Source organism: Hirundo rustica, chromosome 3, assembly GCF_015227805.2.
Source record: "Hirundo rustica isolate bHirRus1 chromosome 3, bHirRus1.pri.v3, whole genome shotgun sequence".
NCBI classification, from domain to species: Eukaryota; Metazoa; Chordata; class Aves; order Passeriformes; family Hirundinidae; genus Hirundo; species Hirundo rustica.
The window spans coordinates 24,534,580-24,557,748 of record NC_053452.1 but is presented as its reverse complement, the minus strand read 5'-3'; the positions used below and the strand labels follow the sequence as shown (position 1 = coordinate 24,557,748).

Sequence of the window (23,169 nt, the reverse complement as noted above, 5' to 3'; positions counted from 1 at the left end):
CTGCTCGAGGGAGCTGGATTGCGTTCTGGTCAGTGCCAGAGAGCAGTCGCTTGGTGCAGCTGCCAAGGCAGGCGCCTCCTGGGTTATGCCTGTGGTGTAACTGGTGGTCTCCTCTCATGTGAGCACCCATATCTGCTTTGTGTGACACGGATGAAGCTGACCAGTAGCTCGAGTCAAAGACACGACAAACATGGTCTCACGATGTATTGTATGTGTTACCTGAAGCCTTAGATCCTACACGTGAAAAACTTAATAAATTTTGGAATTTGCACTCTATCTGTGGAGTAGCATCTCATCTGTAAGGTGTTCTGATTGTCTAAGCCATTTTCTCTGAAAATAAATGTCATGCAATATTCCTGAAGCATTTGAAAGATGCAGAAATGAGCATATAAAAATAATTATGCATGCATGGAGAATCCTGTCCTTAGAAGAGAATTTGAATTCCTAGAGTTTTTCTAGGAAGGTGCAAGCAAGAAGCTGAACATGGACCAGGGAAAGGGAACAAATTCATGAGGCTGATGATCAAGAGAGGACTTCCAGCATGGGAGGAGAGACTCTGCTCAGATATAGTTGTGTTAGCTGAAGTAATGGTATATGATTGATGATGATAATTCTGGTACCAGTAACTATTTTGTTGCTGATTTAGCCAGTTGATATTACAGTCTTTGTTGGTCTTACTTGTTTAATCCTCATACTCTGTTGTTCTTATGTTTATCTTACCATGGCTAACTTTTCCCTTTCCTGCTCCAGAATTAATTAAACACTGTTTGATAATAACCAAGCAATTTAGATAAGAAGATGCTTCTCAATACTATGATATTTTTTTTCCCCTTTGGTATAGTCTCAGAATCATGTTTTGGATGCTAGGGTGATCTGCAGGAAGTCTGAGTTCCCAGCTGCAGCACTGGTTAAGTTCTTAATGTGAAATGATACAGAAGTTAATTCCATTTAAGTAAATCATACAATCACAGTATCCCAGAATGGTTTGGGTTGGAAGGGACCTTGAAGATCATCCAGTTCCAACCCACTTGCCATGGTGTCTTGGGGTGACTTTATGATGCTGCATCCCCTGTTGTCTGCTCTATGCCCAGACACGAGTCCTGGACTTTTAAGCTCGAAGAGGGGGAGCAGGGAGAATTCCTTGGCGCGCAGTTTGTGCGCAGCGCTCACAGACTGTCCTGGGTTCTCTGTGCTGTGTTATCTGGCATGGATAGAGGGAGTCCATCTTTGCTTTTTAGCAGGACACTTCCCACTAAACCAGGTTGGTCAGAGCACCATCCAGCCTGGCCTTGAACACATCCAGGGGTGGGGAAGACACAAATTATCTGGGCAACCTGTTCCTGTTCCTCACCACCCCCCCAGAAAAGAATTTCTTCCCAGTATCTAATCTAAACCTACTCTCTTTCAGTCAGAAACCATTCCCCCTGTCCTGTCACTAAATTTGCTTTGTGAAGGCACCTTCAGGACTAATTCAGCTTTTATCTGAAATTTATCTGAAATATTATAAATCTTCCTCTCATGTGTTGCAATAACATGCAAGCACGTGGAAACTTTGATTTTTCTTTAGTGTAACATGACAAAAAAATCCCTGTCTTTGGTGTGATGCCTAGAGTTCTACTGCCATCCTCCATTTTATCCTGGGAAAATACCTGCTTTAACTTGCAGCGTGAAGCTGTGCTGATCAATATGTTACAAGCATAGTAAAGTTCAAGAAATTGCCTCCATTACTACTTTGAGATGAGAAATTGATTCAGCTGCATTCTCTTTCTGCTAATTCATCTGTGCTTTACATTCCCATAAAAGGTATTATGTGCTCCTTATTTTCCAGCAGCGTCATCAATCCTAATGAAGAGAGAAGACTGAAAATTTATATTGTGTATATGGGATAGCTGATCTCTGACTTAGCTCTTAATTTGTAAATGTTGCTGTAGGCTTCACTTCTAAGCTTCTCCCTTTTGCACTTTGTTTGTATGCAAAATCTAAGGGCTGGGATGGAAGAAAAACTGAAGAATATGGCAGAGGAATATAAAGTTAGGCTGCTTTCTAATCTAAACCTCAAAAAACAAGATGGTGATTAAAATTTGATAGAAAGAATTAAAATCTCATTTGTAAAGTTGATGTACATCTGCAGTGTTTGTTCCTACGTTAATTATATTGGGACTGTTTTCAGTATTTATCAGCCATCAGTTCTCTACCTCTGTCTCTAAAATGCCCAAAGTTTTACTTTTTAACAGTATTATTATGTATGAGACCTTTGCACGTGTCTGACAATTTCTGTAACCCTGCATAGGAGTGGTATTTTAGCTCTGACGATGAAAGTGATATAGAGTGAAAAGCAGCCAGAACAAACACAAAAAAACAGGAAAGGCCTTTCCTGGGTATTTCAGTTGTTGTTTTTCCTAGTGTCCATCAGCCTGGCCTCTGTAGGAAACTACCAGGAATGGTTTGTCTGCACAACGTTTTGGCTTTTTTAGGCTTAATAGTAGCAGTATTTGTTCAGAGCAGATGGATATATGACAAAGAAAGCAAAACTATATATTGTGACTTCGGTCATGGCTCATGATACAGCAGTTATTTTTTAAATTAAATTTAAACATATTAGCAGGTTCCAAATAGCTGTGTTAAACTGAGGCAAAAAAACCCCAACATTTTCCTTCTTGGCTCCACTGATGTTAACTCAGGTTTTCTCTGTGTGTCTGAGTATTTTTTCTTACAAACAAACCGTACTCAATTTTTAGTCAACTCTAAGATTCAATATGCCTCTTATAAACCTAGAGCTGTTTAAATAGCAATGTGAAAACCAAATCAGATAAACATTAAGTAGATGTGAGTTTATTAAAACCTTATTTCAACAAAGATTCATGGATTTGCTTAGAAAAGTTGTGAGCAGACAGGATGCAAGTGGATGAACGGTTTGTGCTCAGGAACATGTAGCATTTAGGCTCATGTTTGTTGCAAGACATGGATGCACACGGGTTTTAGTTACTGGGGCTCAACGTGATAATTTTGTAATCAAAAACTCACTTAGATGCAAGAAAATCCATGTGATGCTACCAGCATTTACCATCAGCCGAGGTGTTCTGTTAAAGAAAGACATTTTAGGCAGGTCAGGCTTTGTCAGGAGCTCGGCTGTCTCTCACGGTGCATGATGAAAACCTTTGATAGGATGATGTCTGGATTGTGCTCTGCTGTTTTCTGTGGGGGAAGGTGAAGGGGGAAGCAGAGGGTGGCACTGGACAGGACAAGAGAGTTGTTTGGGTTCCTCTCCCCCACCTTGCTGGATAGTTAAGGGAAGGCACTTGTTCTGTGCAAGGATCTGCTGGACTTGGGGGGTGGCTTCTTGCTCTATGTGGCAGCATCACAGTGCTTGGGACCCATTATCAGAGATTTTAAAAGAATAATTTTAACAAGTGAATGTAGCGTGACAGTGAGAGGAAGTAAATGTTGATCGCTGTCACTGAGGTTATCTGTGATCATTTCTACATTTTCTTCTTAAGCCTGGAATGATTTTCCAAAACCCAGCAAGGCTCAATATGCAGATGAAGTGTTCTCCACTGGTATCAGTGAGCTGTGAATTGCACCCCAATTTTCCAGGCCTGTTTCACAGAATCATAGAATACCAGGTTGAAAGGCACCTCAAGGACCATCTGCTCCAGTCTGGAAGACCTCCCGCGTTTTTGTTTTGCTCCTTAAGGTTCTTGTTAGCCCACTCTTCCCGCCTGTTCAGGTGTTCCTGCACAGGGTGGCTCTTCCTTCTGAGGGGTCTGCTGCCCCGTTTAGTTTGGTGTCATTGGCAAACTTTATCAGGGCGCATTTGACTCCATCTTCCAGACAACTCGTGAGTGTATTAAACAGCAGTGGGCTCAGCACTGGGGGAGCCACACTTGTGTCACTTTGCCCTTGGGGAATCTATGCTGGCTTCTCCCAGTCACGTGCTTCATCTGATTTGTGAATACCCCCTGCAGGATTTGTTCTGTAACTTTCCCCAGGGGTTATGGCTGACAGGCCTGTAATTTCTCAGGTCCCTCTTTAAGCTCTTCTTGTGGATGGGGTGGCATTAGCTGCCTTCCAGTCTTTTGGGATGTCCCCCGATCCCCTTGACTTCTCAAAGATCACACAGAGTGGCCTCGCAGGGATTTCAGTCAACCTTCTTAACACCCTCAGGTGCCGAGGGCCTTCCCTCAAAGCCATCCAGGCTGCAGCATTGGCAAAAACAAATGTGTTGTTTTCATTTAGGTAATTTAAGATGCTTTGTTTAGATACCTCTTCTGCACTGGGTGACAGCCTGATCGTATCTCCCACATCTTTGACTTTCATTAATCCCTCCCTTCCTGGCTGCTGTACCTGCACTTGTTTGTGTGATGCTTGTCATGTAGGTTGCAAGCTCTGGGCCAGCAAATCTCCTCTCAGGGAGAGCATTCACCCTGCCTCTGGGTTCTGTCAAAGCAGCATGAGGTGCTGTGAAATCTTTATGGTCTCTGCAACAGAGGGAAGATGTTGTTTTATTTATTGCATCAGGATAAGCCATTCCTCATTTTGCAGTAGGTGCCAAGCTGAGTAAGAAGAAAAGACTTACTTCTATTTCAGTCTGTAATTTGAAGGTCTGTGCATGTATCAATCCCAGAGATTTGACAACGAAGCAGTCTCTAACAATCAATAAGGGAAAGGGAGTCTTGGTTGTTCTTTAAAAGAGTTGGAGTGCTGATAGTTGCCCCCTGCCATAGTGACTTAAAAGATAGAGTAACCTGGAGATATTATATTGGATAGAAGTTAGTTTTTTGTCTTGTTGCAATAGAAAGCTCATTGTCACAATTCTGCTCATTCTTTGGGATGAGCTGGTGCTGGGAGATAGTCACATGTGGGGAAAATCTAATTTCCATTTTTTTTGTTTTGTTTAGATATGTCCCTTTGAGATCACAGAATGAGAGCAGCATGAAATGCAAAGACAGCACAAGAAGATACAAGAATCTCACAAATCCACAAAAATCAGGTAAAGTCAGTGCATCATATGTCCAGTTTTTCGAAGGCTGTCTTGTTTAATAAGGGGCAGTGTTTTTTGACAGTTTTTCAAAATTTAGGCTTCTGAGTCCCTCTGAGTTTATTGATGGACTTCTCAAATCTGGTTAGTTGTGTGTTGGCTAGTAAAATATTATTTTGTGTTCCACAAATACGTATGACACAGGAAATATACACACATTTATATCTTAAAGGACTAGTTTGGCTATATTGTCTCATAGAAATAAAAGGACATTAGCTTTAGGAAAAAAAGCAGCAGCAACCATGCTGGTCGTATTTTTTAGCCTTTGGATTTGACTTGGCTCCACTGCTAGTCACCAACATGGAGAATTGTAGAGGCATGGACTTTTCACAGGGTCCTGCAGCTGCATTTCTCAAAACTCTCTCCTTTGGGGAGACACCAGGCTCAAAATAGCTGTTCCCTCCCCACTGAAAGCTTAGCCATATGCTATTTTCCACAGAATACTACTTGTGCCTGGGTTTTTTGATTGTTTATCTGTCCAGGATCTTTCCTCCTTGCCTGTTTTTGCAAATCCTAGTGTATGTTCTTTGACTGTTTCGAAGCATTTCCAGTTACAGAAAAAGGCAATTGCGTTGCACTCTGCAGAGCATAAACACCACGGAGGTCAGGAAGAAAACTGCTTAAGTGCATTACAAGGGTGCTCAACTTAAACTAAACTTGGAGGCTTATCATGGCTGTGGTCACAGCAATAACTGACGGATTAATGTTTGAAAATTTCCCCCTCTCCCCCAAATCAACAGCAGTGACCAGAGATTGTAATGTAGCCACATACAGTAACTGTCCTAAGTTCTTTTCATGTTTGCAGAACCAGGATCTTGCTGGGGAATAGCAAGTGGCTCAGTTCAATAATAGAAGTAAGCTAAAATATAAAGCTGAAGACAATTTTGATGATAGGATGTGTTTATTTTCCAGGAAGCGTTTGAGAGTATTGCCCTTGATGTAGGACTCGGCAGAAGGGATGACAATTTGTCTCAACTAAGCAGTCAGTAAACCCGGGTTACCTGAAGAGATTTCAAATCAAGTTTCACTTGATCTAATATGCAGTAAAGGATCAGCAATTATTAAAAAGATAAAACTACTGTGATATCACAGGTGATCAGCCCTTAGTACTGTCTTTGGTATGTTTTTTTAGTCAGTTAGGGAATATGCAATTCAAGTGCCCTTCTGGTCTTAAGTCAAGGCTTGTATTTTATTTTTATTTCTAATCAGTGTTGTGAGGAGACCACATCATTTTATGTTTGCCATTTTTATGAAGTTATGCCATACCTGCTTCCGCTGGAATGCTTCAGAGTACCTTGAAACAGTGACACCAATTCACCCACAGCAAAGTTAATCAGATTTGTTGAAGCAACATTCTTTGTTTCTTTGGGACTCATGAAATTGTATCTTCCTTAAACTAAATTCAGTTAATGGCTTCATTTAGAAATCAGCCTCCTCTTCTTGAATAACTAGAATTTTGCTAGTTTGGGGAAAAAAACATGTCCATTAAATTACCAGTACCTCAGAATGCACTTTTTTACATAGATCAAAACAAGAGGAAGATATTTCTGATTGTTTGTCATCCTCCTTTCTTCTCCCCCTTTTCTAGAGACTTTCCTGGGATGATCAACGGTTGTTTTTCCTGTTGGTTTCGATGGATTTGGTTTTTGTTTTTTTGGTTTTGTGTTTTGTTTTTGGTTTTTTTTTTGTTTTTTTTTTTTTTTTAGGGCTGCCTTTTTTAAACTTCATTGAAGTAGAGAAATTGCTCAGTTCCCCTCCCAGTGCCATCGTTGTTCTCCCCTCCCCCAAGTCCAATGTGTTTTTTATTAAACTGAATTAGGACATTCTAGTCTCTCTTAAGAGTGGAAATGGGAACAGCTTAAATGAGCAGCCAGATGAGACTCAGCAGCATTTCCAACTGCACTGCAGAAGCTTAGCTGCAAAGGGAATGATAATTTTTGAAGGATTTGTGCAACTGTTAAAGAACTACCAGCATTAATATTAATAAAAAGCAGCTAATCTGTTTTTCCTTTTCCATTTTAAGAGTATATAGCTTTCTTACTATGCTTGCTATAAAAATCAGTCTACTAAATATTTTGCTTCCTTTCAATCCTCTTCCCTTTTGTAATTCCTCTATTTGCATACTTTCTCATATATTGAAGTGGGTTTTTTGTTGCTGGTTTTGCCTTAAAACATCAACCTCTGGGTTTGAATGCAGATGTGAGCGTGGGTTTGAGATTTCTGCCATTCAAAACCAGCCAAAACTGAAGTGCAGCAGAAACCATAAGAGCAATTGTATCCAGGATTGGGATGAAAATGTTTTTGTCCCTAAAAGCATTTGTCCTTGAGGTAGCTGTAGAAAATTTTTGGTCCTTGAAATCCATATTGCTACTTCAGTGCTTATTCTAACCAAAACAGCCATGAGCCTGGTATCTTCTGAGCCTTATTTTCAGTCTCTGCCTCTCTTTATTGCTATATCAGATGTCTTCAGGTTTTCTATAGACACTTTTTTAAAAAATAAAAGCTGGTCTTTGAGTTACCGTCTCACCTCTCTGTCCCTTTTCCTCTCTGCCGGCTCACCCAACCACCTTCCCTGGCACTGGAAATTATTCATTCTCTTTGAGTACTGGGCTGATTTTTTCACAGGCTTATATTCTTTACCAAGGGAAAAAAAAAAAAATAATAAAGGAGCAGGGGCTTGAACTCTGACTGGATGGAAAGTTTTGAGGGCAAACCCGGTATCTAAACAGTGCACAAGAGCACAGGGGTCTCTGAAATACACCACTCTTACTCTCCTAATTCTGTGCTTCCCAGCCTTCCAGCGTTGCTCTGGTCTGAGGATGTAGGGACAGTGCCAGCTTTGCACCTGAGAGCTGTGTGTGTGCAGTGCAGGTGGGTCTGTTCTTGGGGAGCACTCCCTTACGTTTCAGAGCTGCTCCTCTGGGTGGGGTCACGCTGGTGCAGAGGCCAGCTGAAAACCGCGCGTGTCTGTGCCCAGCTTACAGGCTGGGCTGTGGTCAGCCCGTGCCTGGGCTGCTGGTAGCACTGGGCTTGGCAGAATGCGGGCTGTCAGGGAAGGAACCGCTGTTTATTCCTGTGTCTATCCTAAAGGAAATCAGAGAGCAAGATGATGTGAATGATGGCTGTCTTGGTTTAGGAATAGCTTGGCAGGACATCTGACAGTTCTGAATAACAAAACAGATCAATGAAAACATTCCCATAAAAAAGGCTAAAAAATGAATAAGAGAAACACTGGTTTGTTTCTATGGAAGCTAAGTAGAGGAAAAAATTTAAATGAAAGAAGGGAAGGGAGAACTTGATTTGGATTTTGTATTACCTGAAGTTAAGAATGAAGCTTATATTCCAGTGGCAGAAAGTCAATCACTCAAGAGAGCCCTGTCAGCCTGTGTGGTTGGGGGGTGGTAATGCACAATTAAAACATGAGAGCACACAGCAATGACACATTTCTAAGCAGGCCTTAAGTGTTATAAAACACAGTTTAGGCTGCTAAGGGCGGTGGTTAACTTTGCTTTAACAGATGTTTTACCATCCCAGGGGGAGGGAGTGACAAGAGCAGGGACGGTGCTCAGCCAGTGATGGTTACTTGCAAGCGGCTGCAGATACTCTGTCCTGCAAAAGCTGGTTGAACGTGGAGGGATGTGGGCTTTGTTGCCATTTTATCCAGTCTTCTTTTTTTTCAGGCTAACTAGTAATTAATCTATAAAAGCATGTTGATGTTTAGCTTAAAGGAACAGATGCAAAACTTGAAATAATTTGGACAAACTGTAGGATCCAGTTCCCTTTTGATACACAGCCATGCAGCCTACTGAGATGGGTTAGATTAGTGCTGTAATAACTAATTTTTCACCCTGTTTCCTTCAGCATTTGCTCTTGTACAGTCTTTTGTCATCCCTCTCCATTAACTCAGTTCTGAAACTGGCTCTTGGCTGACATTCAGCCCTGATTTTACAGCACACACCCAGCCCAACTTTTATGCATCGACTTATTTGTAGTGGATGTCTTGTTCTGAAATTCTGAATTCAGGCAGTTCAATTGTGTGACTGTCATTTGATCTGTAATTTTACTCAAGTTGAAAAATTCTGCGGGTTTTGGCTTCTGTGGTATGTGATAGAGCCAGAAGTGTGTATTTTATATAACTATCATCTTCTTGGTATTTCACTGCCTCTTGTCTTCCCTGAGTTTATAGAATGGCCTGGGTTGGAAGGGATCTTAAAGGCCATCTAGTTTCAACTCCCTTTCTGTCAGCTGGGACACCTTCCACTAGACCAGGCTTCTCAGAATGCCATATCCAACCTGGCCTTAAACACTTCCAGGCATGGGACATCCACAACTTCCCCGAACAATTTGTTCCAGTGCCTTATCACCCTCACAGTAAAGAATTTCTTCCTAGTATATAATCTAAACCTACTGTCTTTCAGTTTGAAGCCATTCCCCCAAGTCCTGTCACTACAGGCTCCTGTAGAAAGTCCCTCTCGATCGTTCTTGTAAGCTCCCTTCAGGTGCTGGAAGGCCACAGTTAGGTCACTGCAAAGCCTTCTCTTCTCCAGGCTGAACAATCCCAGTTCTCTCAGCCTTTCCTCACAGGAGAGGTGCTCCATCCCTCTAATCATCTTGCTTGCACTCCAACAGGTCCATGTCCTTCCTTTTGCTAGGAACCCCACAGCTGCTTCTGGCTCTACGGTGATATAGTTTACAAAGGAGAAAAACTGGATCACCTTTACTGAAGACTGATATTTTCTTCCACTTCAAGTTTACCAGAATTAAGTTATGGCATGCTTCCAGGAGAGACTATTTGTATTGCTTTTCAGTTGCTTGTGTTTGAAGAGGGAGACAGCTGGAGTGTGTAAAGGCATATCAGCCAGCTTGGCAGACCCCTGGCTTTCAGTCTGGAGAATGGAGCTGTGCGAGTTCAGGGGACCTTGTTGAAATGATGAGAAAAGAGTTGGAGCAAACCCTTGTCTCTGTTGAAATCAATTGAACTACCATTAGCATGAGTCCAGATTTCATCCATAAACTTAAGTAGGGTATTTCTCTTTCTAGGCAGCCTACAGAAATGTTTCTGTCTGTTGGCATTTGTTTTCATGTTTCTTTGTAATGATTGCATAATTGGGATGTATCTGTAATGTCAGAAATCTAATAGGTTAAGTAGCATAAATGACTGTTAGGAAGAGAAAAAACACAGAACTGCTGTTGTTTTAAACTCCTACCAGTTTAGTTGTTCAGTTTAACCATTTAGTAGTCAGAGCTGTTGTGATAAATGGCAGTGATGGGTGTTTAGGCACTAGTGCTAAACACAAAGGAGTAAAAACACCCTTTTTTTCCCTTCTCTTAAAGGGGAAATCATTCAATTTGCTGTTAATGGCTTCTCGGTTGGCCAGAGACTAACTTTGGTGTCCCTGAGCCTTGATGAGGTCATGATAGACTCTGGTTTTAATCTGACAAGAAATATATACTGTTAGAATTTTGTTAAAGCTGATAGCAAATGCTGTGTATACAGGATCAAGCCCTTGAATTTAAGCCTTTACTTGAAGTACTAAAAAAAATTTGGTATCTAAGGGACTGGTTGATTACTGATTATGTTTTTATCAATGTGCATATCTGGGGATTTTTCTATTACCTGAAGGTAGAATAACAATGTTTTTTAAACATTTGCATTTTTTTCCCTCCAGATCAGTGATGCCTTTGAAAAGAATGTTTTCATCTTTCTTTTATTTTTGTTTTGGGGGAGGGGAGATGGGTGTTTGAAAACAACGCATTTTTTTTCAAATGTGATTCCCTTAGTGACTAAACTTTCCAGTCCTTTTGCGACTTGATTAGTATTTTAATATAATACCCCATTATAGGTTTTTTCAGCTTTTTACAAATGTTTCTGTATGACTCTGATGATAACTCTGTAGTCTACCTGACAGCAGCATGCCCCACCTCTCAAACCAGAGCTGAGTTGAGGATGCTAGAGCTGCTGGAGAGGGAATGTTAACAAACCATTTTTTAATTTTTTTTTTTTTTTTTATTCTGAGCAAGGGGAAGAAAGGTGTCTGTGCTAATGCCACAGATATAAAACCTCTTGGCTGCTTTCCAGTGTCCTGAGACTCGTGCCAGGTAACCCCCAGGTGAAAGGGTGCAGTAAGTGGAATTTGGCGCATGCCCAAGGGACAGACAGCACTTTTTGTGGTGACTACAACACTAGCTGTGGCTGCTGGTACGGTCCACAGCATCTGCCACCATGGTGCTCCTGCCTGTGGGAAGAGAAAGGGTCAGGGGCCTGGGTGGCCCCTTGATTTCATAATGAAAGCAGGTTGTTTGCTACCTTAAGTCTCTTGCTGTCCTCACTCCTGGAATTCTTGTGGTCTTTTAATTGTTTCCTGGAGACATTTGTTCTCCCTCACTGGTTTGTGTTGTTTCTTGTCCTTTGACTAATACTTGTCGCTTCAGACTTTAAAAAGAAGGGCCAGACTCAAGGAACTTGGTGTAAATTACGGCTCTGTTAATAGGTGAAATGGGACATAGCTCCTATGCAAAAGGTGTACCTATAGGTCCAGTAGTACTGTTTTTATGGGAAAGTGTGTTCTGAGCATCTTGACTGAACTTCCTTAACCTGGTAGGCATAAAAAGGAGATGCACGCTCCCTCCCCTCCCTCCCTTCCTCTAAATGTTGATGGCCTTTCAGTGTGAAACTCCACAGAGTGTTTATTTTTATGCCCTTTTAATGTTTTGTGGAGGGTTTGTTTAGTTTCCCTTCATAATTTTTAATAGGAAGTCTTTGAAGTTGGGTCATGGATGAAAAATCCTGTTGGCAGCCTGAGTATTCATTGTTGACTCCTATCTTCTTTAATTGTTCATCTATAAAAATCTGGGAGTGTATTCAGAGAAACTGTGAAGCAATGTATATTTCTGGAAAGGGGAAATAAACTTGCAATTATTCTCAGCTATTATTTGTCACGTGAAGATGTTACATACTAATGGTTGCAGATGGTTTACACAAAAACTATACACACTGCAAACCCTCTTCACTGGGAGCTATGGTTTTCTGCGGTACATTACGCTAGAATGGAAGAGGGTTTTTTCTGCCTGCAGCTATGTATTACCCTTATTCGCTGTTGCTAGCACAAACTCTCCTTAATATGCACCCAGCACTGGTTAAAATTTTCTCTATCGGTGACTTCACATTTATCCACGTAGATGGAGGATTCTTCTAAGGTTAAAAAGGTAAGGACATCAGTGTGCAGGAGTCTTTGGTGGAGAGCACTGCATGTAGAAAATCAGATGTGAAGGAGGCAGAGTTTAGGTTTGGGCTTAATCTTTCTTGAATTCTTGTTCAAGTTCAGGATCTGCTTTTATTTTAAAATGTATTTATGAGCGCATAAGCATATTGTAACTGTGCCTATGTGTGACGGTAGACACAGTGATTTCTTCATTTTGTGGAACAGTAAAACAATCCTGTCATGTGCTTATGTATTTTTTATTCTTCAAAAACAGTACAGACATCTGTAAAATATTATTTGAATTACAGTTTATACAGTAAAAATTATAAAAGTCTGCATTCGGTATAAATTTGTCTGTTAAAATCATGCAACACAAAGAAGGGAGGGTGAGAAGATAGAACAGAAGTCGGAGTTCAGCATTCCTGATGTAAGGTGACTGGTCAGAAAAGACTTCAGTTGACTGGTTTGTTGGTAGTAGACGTACTCCGGGTCAGTCAGCCCCACTTGCATCCCTGGAAAGGTGATGAAGCAGCTCATCCTGGATGTCAGCTCTAAGGGTGTAGAGGAAAAGAAGGCTATCAGGAATAGTCAACAGGGATTCACCAAGGAGGAATAATAGCTTGACCTATCTGATAGCCTTTTGTGATGTCTGGCTGTGTGTGTAGATGAGAGGAGAGCAGTGCCTACCTTGACTTCAGCAAGGCTTTTGACACAGTCTCCCGTAACATCCTCATAGGTAAGTTAAGGAAGTGTGGGTTAGATGAGTGAGGTGGATTGAGAATTGGCTGAAGGGCTGGTCCCAGAGTTGTGGGCAGTGGTGCAGAGTCTAAATGCAGGTCCATTGCTAGTGGTGTTCCCTAGGGGCAATACTGGGTCCAGCCTTGTTCAACTTATTTCTCAGTGGTCTGGATGGAGGGACAGAATGCACTCTCAGCAAGTTTGTTGCTGGTACAGAACTGGGAGGAGTGTCTGATTTGCCAGAAGCTGTGTAGCTATTCACAAGGGCTGGACAGGCTGGAGAGTTGGGTGGAGAGGTTCTTAATGAAGTTCTATGAAGGCAGGTGCAGGGTCCTGCACCTGTGGAAGAATAACCCCCTAAACCAACACAGAGGGCTCAGCTGCTGGGAAGCAGCTCTGTGGAGAAGGACCTGGGAGTCCTGGTGGACAACAGGCTGTCCGTGAGCCAGCAGTGCCCTTATGGCCCAGGAGGCCAAAGGTATCGGGGGAGCATGGGGAGGAGCATTGCCAGCAGCTCGAGGGAGGTGATCCTGCCTTTATTTTGCCCTAGTGGGGCCTCATCTGAAGTGCTGTGTCCAGTTCTGGGCTCTCTAGTTCAATAAAGGCAAGGAACTACTGGAAAGAGTTTAGTGGAGGGTCGTGGAGGTGATAAGGGAACTGGAGCATCTCTTATGAGGAGAGGCTGTTAAGCCTGGAGAAAATGGGATTTTATCAATGCACAGAAATATCTTAAGGGCAGGTGTCAAGAGGATGGAACCAGGCTCTTTTCGGTACCCAGCAACAGAGCAAGGGACAATGGGCACAAACTGAAACAGGAAGTTCCATCTAAATATGATTTATCCATCCTTACTTTGAGGGTGTCAGAGCACTGGAACAGGCTGCACAGAGAGGCTGTGGAGTCTCCTCTGGAGATATGCACAGCTGAACCTGCTTTAGAAGGGGATTGAAGAGATGATCCGCAGAGGTCCCTTCCAGCCCCAACCATTCTGTGTTTCTGTGAGTCTGTGGCTTGGCTTGATAGTCAACTGTCTGACTAAAACTAGTCATGAGAGCACAGTATATGGCCGACTAAAACTGTTTGAGCATTTTTATACTTTAGGGGAAAAGACAGTTTTGAAGAATAAGCTTTTATTGGTTTGGCAGAATGATTTTATCAGAGCGCTAGAGGAGAGCGGGATAATAGGATGAGATGAAGTAATCTAACAGCTCTGAAATAGCCCAGCTGCTACAATTTTGCATCTGATTATGTATTTCAAACTAGAAGATTTTTACAGTTTCCTTTGAGGCAATAACAATAACAGTTTATGGAAAGAGCCAGCACTTACCTTGTCTTTCTCTTACTCTGCAGGTGCTTGGCACACTGAACTTACTGATCTGTGTAGGATTTGTGCTGTGGTCCATTTATTGAAGATGTGAAACAACATCAAGTCTGAGATTGGAATTACTGACTGACTGGATGAAATTTTAGTCCTTGTGATGCACATGGACATGCTGAATTATAAGTAATTCTAGCTTCTTCTCCCCTCCCCTCCCTTCCCCTCACTCAGCTATCTCAGGGTTCATAGAGATTTCAATGGTTTGTGTGCCTGTAAGTTTGGAACAGAAGTGACCAAAAATGGGGGACCAGCAATTGTATAAAACTAATCATACTGCCAACAACAACGAGAACTTGTACTACGAACAACACCAAATGAACTCCCTTCCATCTCTAAATCACAGCTATGGGACATCTGTTATGGATGCTCCCCAGGCATCTCCCCTCTCCCCTCCATTTCCCCAAGATTCAAGGGACAGTATAGCTTTGCCTGTAGGTTCAAAAAGTCTTGGGTCGATGGATACATCTAGACAAACCGGTTGGACACATTCTGGCTCAGGAAACCATGTCCCAGCAAGGAACAGTTTCAATAATCAAAGCTCAATGTGGAGCCCCCTCGGGCAGGGGGAGTCCCATGACGGATACCAATATTCTTACCCTCAACCCAGTGAAAACCGATCGCAAAAAATCACCAGTGGGGTCCTGCACAAATTGGACTCCTTTACACAAGTATTTGCCAACCAAAATCTGAGAATTCAAGTCAACAACATGGCTCAGGTTCTGCACACCGAGTCTTCAATGGTGGATAATTCTGGTGACAGTGCCCTCAGGCAGCTGCTCTCCCAGAAGCCGGCGGTTGAGCAACAACCGGTAACTTCCACCGTGCAAAGATACCAACCAGTGCCACAGCAAACACACCAGAATTTTGCAAGCACGCAGCAAAAGCAACAAATGCAAGTCATGCAGCACCAACAGTTGTACTACGACTACCAGCAGCACTTATCACAGATGCAGATGCATTCTGCGTTCCAGCAGGGACAGGCGCACGTTCCACAAATGCAGTCCCAGCAGCTCCTGCCACAACAGATGCAGCACTTGCAGCAGCCTCAGTACTACGCTCAGCCCCAGCAGGGACACCAGCGGCTCTCGATCCAGGAGATGCAGCAGCAGCAGCCAGCTCGGCAGCAGCGGCAGTGCCCGGTGCAGATCGCTCAGTATTACCCAACGCAACCTGTCATGCAGCAGTTACAGCAGCAGCAGCAGCAGATGCCATTGCCGCTTCCTCCGTATCACAGGGAACCCGATCCAAAGGCTATGCACGAACCGCACCAGTACTCTCAGGATCCCAGTCATCCTGTGCAGCTTATCCAGTTGGGAGCAGTGCCTCAGTATTGCTTCCAAGATCCCCACGAACAGTACAGGCACCTGTACCCCCAGAGTTTACTGCAGCAGCAAGAGCAGCAGAAGCAATACCTGAGTGAGAGCAGAGTGCCGTCCCACATTGGCCTCACTCCACCAGAGACCGCCGAGGATCCCGCACGGCAGGAGATTAATTCTGTAGGTAATGCTGTCCCTCATCGAACGCTTTTGCCGCCCTCGGGAGTTCATCTGAACAACAAAAGCTCTCAGCAAGACTCTCCCAGCACCACGTGGCCTCAGGTAGGTGGTGTTTTAGATCCATGCCCGGCCAAATTTGTTTGCAGAAGAGTAGCAAAGTGTGGAAACTAAGTGGTTTCAGCGGAAGCAGAAGGTTGGGATGTGAGCTGTGGGCATCTCTGGGATGGGGAACTATTGGGAAACTTCATTACCAGACTTTGTCTACGGCTCTGGCTTGGCTTTAGGCCAGGCTGGCAGCAGCACAGAGCCGCTGCTGCGGGGCTGCTGCTTTCCTTGTGAGAGGCTTTGGGAAGCTCTGCCTTGGTTTCTGGGAAGGAGGGACCCAGTTACAACAAAGCCTTTCTGCAAATGTTTCAATACTCCAGGCTCAGTTGTTCAGGAGCAGAGTTAGTCAACTCTGTTTCAAAAAGCAGTGCTTCTGGGTCAAAGCAAAGGCTTCAAACAGCAGGTGAGTGAAGAAAACTTGAACTAGCAGTGCTCACAGGGGCAGATTTCATGTCTGGCTCTCAATTCAGAGGCTTTTAATAGTAGTAAAATTGTATGCAAAATGCAGTCTTAATGCTGTAAGGACCTTAATTTACAGAATATTTCCTGAAAAATTATTTTCTCAACTTTTTCCCCTCTTCTCCATTCTCATTTTGTTAGCAGATCCAACTGTCAGATGGCAGACTGCAGCCACTGTCCCCAGAACAAAGGTATTTTTAAAAGATTACTTTCGTCTTTCTAATAAAATATGAAAAATGCAAAGGAGATCTGTGTTCAGAGGGAAAAGCATACAGTCTGGGTGTGTAATAATTGTTGCTCTTCTAGAAACACTTTTAGTTTTGTGCTTTGTGATTTTAAGTTTGTAGGATTTCCAGCATGCCCCCATAGCAATGGACTCAAATTATGCTTGCTTTATATTAAAAAAAAAAAAAAAAAAAAAAGGAACCAAAGAAAAACCAAAAGCAGGAGAGCTCCAGTGTTGCATTTACAAGAAAAGGGATGCTATGTGGTCTGGATTTGTTTCTTTGGCAGCAAAGATCTTCTGTTTGTTTAATTAGAGGCATTGTGTCCAAGTACTTGTTAATTTTTGTCATAAGTTGGGAGGTACAGGTCTGTCATGGTAGATCTCATAGATCCCATAGGTCTCAGATTTTCTGTACTGATGAGCATGTCCTGCTCAAAACTTCCCTTTTCCCCATCTTGGGAGCAGCTGATCTAGGCTATTGGCCACACATTCCCCAGCAGTCACCACGTGCTTAACTTGTTACTTCATTACCATCTAGCTGTAAAATTTTATTAGCTTCCTTGATTAAAAAAGCTCGTTCTGCAACAAAGGGAACATGCCAGACTAATGTTTTTTCTTCTGTTCCATGCTTTAAAAAACTGAAAATAAAAATAGCGGCCAGAACAGAGAAACACTTCCTGACAGAGCTGATGCGAAGAACAAACTAATGTGTTCAATATGCTTGAAGGAATTTAAGAGTTTGCCGGCTCTAAATGGTCACATGAGGTCACACGGAGGAGTAAGATCATCTCCTAACTTCAAACAGGTAGCAATCCATTTGACTTCAGTATTTGGCACAGTCCTTCTGTGTTGATGTTTGCTTGCTTTGCCATGCTTTGCTTTGCTGTCAAAACTTGTTCTTCTCAGCACTGTTTGTTATGTCATACCCCACGGAAGTAGAAATGCACATAATTCTGTTAGTTTGTAGGCCAGAACTCGTGTTTTGAAAACAGAGGCAGTGGTGGAGGACAGATCAGTGTTTGTCCTTCTCTGTTTCTCTGCACGTTACAGAACACCTTACCAAGTCATGTCAGGAGTGTCTTAATTTTTTTCCTCCTCATGTTTGTTTATTATATTTGAAATACCAGGAACATCAAGTCTTCCTTATTTTCATTTGAACTACTTGGATGACTAAGGAATATTTATTGGAAGCCTTCCCAGGCTTTAACTGGAGGAGCAGAATTGTTGAATCTTCGACAGCTTTCTTCCAAAAGTGTTTTAGTTGTCTAGGTATCAACAAATACCAAACCAAAAATGTGTTTGAGTTGTTCCGAATAAAAATATCTTTCCCTGTCAGTCAGTCTTTATCCTGATAATTTAGAAATTCTGTCCTAACAGCCAATACCACAGGAAGGCAAAGAGCAACCTGAGTTCCACACTTTGTGTTTTTGTTTTCAGTTGGGTGATGGAGAATTCTGTGTTTGTAGACACAAAAAGAGACGTGTTTGTCTCCCCTCCTGCAAGTTACATTGTAAAGATGCTTCAGGTGATCATTTGTCACCAAGACCGAATCCTGTGTAGGAGTCACGAGTAGCCTGCCAACTTCATTTGAGGCAAAGAAAGAGTCCCAGGAAGGAACACTGTTGTGTGTTTTGTAACCCTGGCCACTTCTTTTCAGCCACGGTGCACACGCTGTGTAGTGCATCGATCCAGAAGCAGCGCTCCCTGACTCGGGCTGAAAGCCTTTAATTGTCTGTGCAGGATGAAGGAGAGAAACCACCACAGCAGCCGCTGCCTAAAGAGGTGGATGGCCTCGCGCCCATCGTCATGCCAGTGTCTGTCCCTGTAAAGCTTCTGTCACCTGAGCCCAGCACGCAGCCCTCTGCCAGCACTGCCACAGTCACAGACAAGCCTGCCAGCTCTGTGTCAGATGACGAGATGCCCGTTCTCGTGAAGATGACTTACTCTCCACCGTGCAGTCCAAAAGTGGCCAACCCCTGCTCATCCTCTGTGAGTGCTGTGTTTCTTGCCACTAACCGTCCTGTGCTTGTTAAATCCCTTTGCTTGTAGTGCTGCTACTTTCTAAAACATCTGTATTTTAGAATATTTTCTGGAATCTTTATGACTCCTAGTAAATAAAAGAAGTCCATTAGCATCAGAGCATTTCTTCCTCAATCATTTGAAAATTTGAAAATATTAATTTTCCTTTGCTGAGGAATCAAGATCTCAGTTGAAAACAAACAATTTGAAATTGGAATGTGATATTCTCTCATCCCACTAGAACAAAGGGATTTACTCTCTTTTTACTGGTTTTGTTTTTTCCTTTTCAGGCTGCTTCATTGTTACGTTATTGCTTAAAATCGGCAGTTTTATTTCTTCCTGTTTTCTGAAGTCAGATATATGTGCTTCTCATTTCAGCCGAAGAGAGTGCAGTGCCTAGAGTGTGTTCTAAGCAATATGAAACTCGGAGTTTTGCAGTGAAGTAATTTTTCCCTTTCTCCCCGCATGCATCAGCTCTAAGGGTTAATCACCGGGATTTCTGATACAGGAAAAATAACTCTGCTTAATGCTTTCATTTTGCTTACAAAACTGAAATGGTCAGGCAGCACAAGGAATTGATGAGTGCTTGAATGAGATGTGAGAATGCTCATTATTATTTTCCTGAAGGAGTCCTGGAGCAAGCAATATTTATTTCGTGTTCCGGTGCAGAAGTGGATTCTGCTCATTCCTTCAAATCCATTTTGGCAGACTACGCCATGATAAGGGATTACTGGGGAGTATAAGTACTGTGTGGTATTACTGTACAATGCAGAGAAATATCCTTGTGATATTTTTGATTTTCCTTCTCCATGTGAGGCTGATGGACAAATGAGGGATCAGCATTATACCAGCATGGGTGACTCCTTACAGTAGTCACTCCTGACTCTTCATTCAGACATACCCACTAATTTTAAATATATATAATATATACATGTATATATAAAATATTTCCTCTCTTCCTTTAAGACAGAGGTTTTACATATAAACTTCCGCTTTACTGTGAAAGCCGTCATTTCACAATACTTAGTAACTCAGCAGTAGAATTTTTCATTTCTATTTCTAGTTCCAGTGAAGAATAGGGACTGTCTTTTCTGAATCCTCAAGCTCTGAGTGGGAGATCTTCTCTAGAGACACCAGAGTAGGTGGCTTGGGCTTGTGTGTTTCTGCAATGTATATAAAGTGACAGTGCTTAAATCTGCCAGTGTTTGGCGAAATGCACATTCATTCCCTCAAAATTATGCTTGTGGTCTTTGTTATTGCCCAGGCAAACCAAACTCAACGCAGTTCCTTGTCTGGACTCTATCTTTTATATAAGCAGTAGCATTGGAAACATTAAAAGATCAAAAGATCCACAGTTTCCTCCTCTTCTGTAAAGAGACTGTGCCATTGGAGAGGGACTTTTTTTTTAATACCAAAGAACTAAAGCTGTGTTGCAATTATTTATACTGTGCTTTGAGCTGTCCAGAAAAGCTCCCACAGAACTCATGGAATCAGTTCAATGAAACAGCAAAAAGGAACTAAACGTTCAGCAAGGCTACAGGATGGTGAGCTGAGGCTAGCAGTCAAGTGACGTCCATCAGGATCTGTCCAGAGTGGATCTATCAAGGTGCAGCAGCAGGGCCCAAAAGTATGCATTCTGTCTTGGATGATGGGAATCACTTACTAGAACTGCAGAAAAGTACTGTGGTTCTTCAGGGGTGGTTCTGCAGTGAGAGCCCATGGACACCACTATCTCCTTTACTGGTCAGTGTGACCTTTTTTGAAAGCAGTGTTGGCACAGGTTTGCTCTGGGTGAAGCAGTGTAGGAGGTGGAGCTGTTTAGGATTTCTAGGATGTTGCGTTGATTTGTTTTTCATTTGTGAGAAAGGAGTACCAGCTCTTCAACGCTTGGAAGTAGAACAAAATGAGCCCTTAATCAAAGACTTGGATCTGGCCTTCTGGGTCTCTTTTTTAGGTTTTGGGTTGTTTGGATTTTTTTCCTTGAGTTTAGGGTTTTTTCCCCTTTCTCCTTTATGAACACTAAATGTTCACCATCTTCATGGACTTTATCTGTCATTACAGATAACTTTCACTGTTCTAAATGTCCATTACCAGAAAAAATCCTCTGCAAAGCTGTATTTTTTTCCTTGCAGAAGCAAAACTATTCCAAAACTATTATTTTTTTTTTTTTTTAACAGAGAAAAAATGTCAACAGCTGTTGGAGAGGATACAGCCATGATCTAACAAAGAGGACAGGACCTCTGTAATCAAAAACATTTCCTCAAGCTGGAACTTATTAACATAAGGGATAAAGGGTGACAGTGCTAATGCTCGTTTAACATGATTTTTATTGGGTGAATGTGATTCTCAAGAACCACCCGTGGTGTAAAGATGTATGTTGTCTAAACATACATTGTAGTAATTTGTTTTATGTAGTAGTAGAATTTACCAGATGATGCAGACATTCTGGAGTAATGCTGTCAAAATTTTCTTCTGCTTCCCAAATTTATTCTAAAGATGGCCTAAGTACCTGAAAGCAGTACATTTAATAATACCGTGTTCATCTACCAGCTGCTGTGTGTTCTGAAAGCACAACCTGACGACCTGTTTCTTCCTACCTTATCCCCATTCCCCAAGAAATCCAGATTCCAGGTTTGCATAAGCTCCATGCCTTCTGCTTCTGTATACTCTAGGGATTTGTTATTAAATTATTTTTAACATTCAAATTCTAGAAGTCTGGGCATGTTAATAGTGTGTGAATTTCCCAAATGGTCATCTATTACCCTTTTTTCTCCAAGGAAACAGGAGAGGGTTAAGTTCAAGATTTGTTGCAGCTGGACTGCAATCAAGCTGATGGGAATGTAGTGATAAGAGGCAAAGAATTTGAATTTATTACATTTTTCTTCCTTTCCTGCTGCTGACTATTGCAGTAATTTCACTGAGCTCATGTGTCCTTCCTGGTCTCACTAAATGAGTGCATTAGAAAACCTCTCATATAAAGTTTCTAGTAAACTGTGACTGGGTAACAAAGTATCTCCCACCAGCCTGTGTGCATGTTCAGCACTGACAGAAGTGCCTGGGGAGTCGGGGTACTGATGAAGAAGGATGTGGGAGACTCGTGGTCTGGGAGAGCAGTTCCCTGCACTTTCAAAAGCTGACAGCAGCCTCTCCATGTCTGCCTCTGTGGCTCAGCCCTACCTTGACCCAGAGAGCATGCTGCTGGAGGTGAAGGGTAATTTCTCCTGGTTTCTCTCACTCCCCTGAGGCTTCTGTGTAGTGCCAGAAACTGTACTGGCCAGGGTTATTGTAGTGGTACCTGACTAACTGCCTGGTGGTATCAGCTTTTCTGTGGCCATTGCCCAAAGCTGTACAGGACTGTGTGCAAACCAGAATTAAGCGTGCCTGAATGATAAGATTCTCTGTGTTTTCATTTAGGAAACTAGCAAAAAACCTCATCCAAGTGCTGTAAAATTGGAAGAAAACTTCAAACCGTTGCAGGACAAGAAGAAGTATCGGCATAGACCCGAACCTCTCTTCATACCTCCTCCTTCCTTCAACCTCAGCATGTCCCACTCCGGTGCCACTCTGTACCAGAGCCAGCTTCGCTCTCCCCGTGTTCTGGGCGATCACCTGCTGGACCGGACACACGAGCTGCCCCCCTACACTCCGCCACCGATGCTCAGCCCCGTCCGGCAAGGCTCTGGTCTCTTCAGCAGTGTTCTCACTTCTCACAGCACATCGCATGCTCAGCTGCCACTTACTCCACTGACACCCACTCCACGGGTGCTCCTGTGTCGGTCTAGTAAGTATTGCATTTACAGAGCAGCAGGACAAAGGAGAGACCGCTGTCCTCTCTTCTCCTGTCACCACATTGATGCGCTTTGCGTGTGCTCACGTGCATGGCCAGTTCTGCAACTTCACGGGAAAATCCATTTTAGTGGCAGTTTTGCCTTGGATTTTGCAAAGTTAAGGCATAAAGGGGATAGAGGAGCCTAATCTGCCAGTAAGGCTGTGATCATTCCACGTGGTCTGCCCCAAGAAAGGACCACCTTGCCTCTCATTACATCTGGGCCTACTGAAGTGGAAGAAAAAGACCTAGTTTGAGATATGGGGTTCACGTTAAGTATTTGTTGTTCAGTACTTCACAAGAAAAGGTGTGTAATACTCAGAATCAGGACAGTAGAAACCTCTGCAAGTTCAGACTATTACCTATAAAAATTTAGACTGTTTCTAAATACCAACAAAGGGTCGTTTTTGCATCATAGACTGCAGTAATGTTGGTGTTAGTAGGGAGGTGGCAGTGCAGCCGGGGAGGGTCATTAGCAGCAAAACAGTAATACTCAAATTCCAATCTCTGTTTCAGATAGTATTGATGGAAGTGTCATTCCGGTGACGCCTGGGCCTGGAGAACAGACTGTTGAACCGTAAGAAAAACAATGTTTTTTTGTCACCGCTTTTATAGATTAGCTCCAGCCTAGAGCCTGTGGCCTAAAGTGTTTTGAACCAGGCAGGAAGTATTCAGCTCCCTGAA

General features: G+C 42.6%; 1 protein-coding gene across 9 annotated transcripts in view; it reads left to right on the top strand.

Annotated features, from left to right (window-relative positions):
* The window catches only part of TRERF1 (transcriptional regulating factor 1), a 99,915-nt gene that overhangs the window by 65,230 nt on the left and 11,516 nt on the right, over nucleotides 1-23,169 (top strand). For 6 of the 9 annotated variants that reach the window (XM_058419991.1, XM_040060167.2, XM_040060166.2 and 3 more), the window contains 7 exons: nucleotides 4,899-4,990; nucleotides 14,327-15,952; nucleotides 16,556-16,605; nucleotides 17,295-17,445; nucleotides 18,381-18,629; nucleotides 22,074-22,440; nucleotides 23,002-23,062. In XM_058419991.1, coding sequence (XP_058275974.1) covers nucleotides 14,594-15,952; nucleotides 16,556-16,605; nucleotides 17,295-17,445; nucleotides 18,381-18,629; nucleotides 22,074-22,440; nucleotides 23,002-23,062 — 2,237 coding nt within the window. In that variant the 5' untranslated portion in view covers nucleotides 4,899-4,990; nucleotides 14,327-14,593. The remainder of the gene's footprint in view (nucleotides 1-4,898; nucleotides 4,991-14,326; nucleotides 15,953-16,555; nucleotides 16,606-17,294; nucleotides 17,446-18,380; nucleotides 18,630-22,073; nucleotides 22,441-23,001; nucleotides 23,063-23,169) is intronic. The other 3 variants (XM_058419992.1, XM_058419994.1, XM_058419993.1) reach the window with 3 other exon arrangements.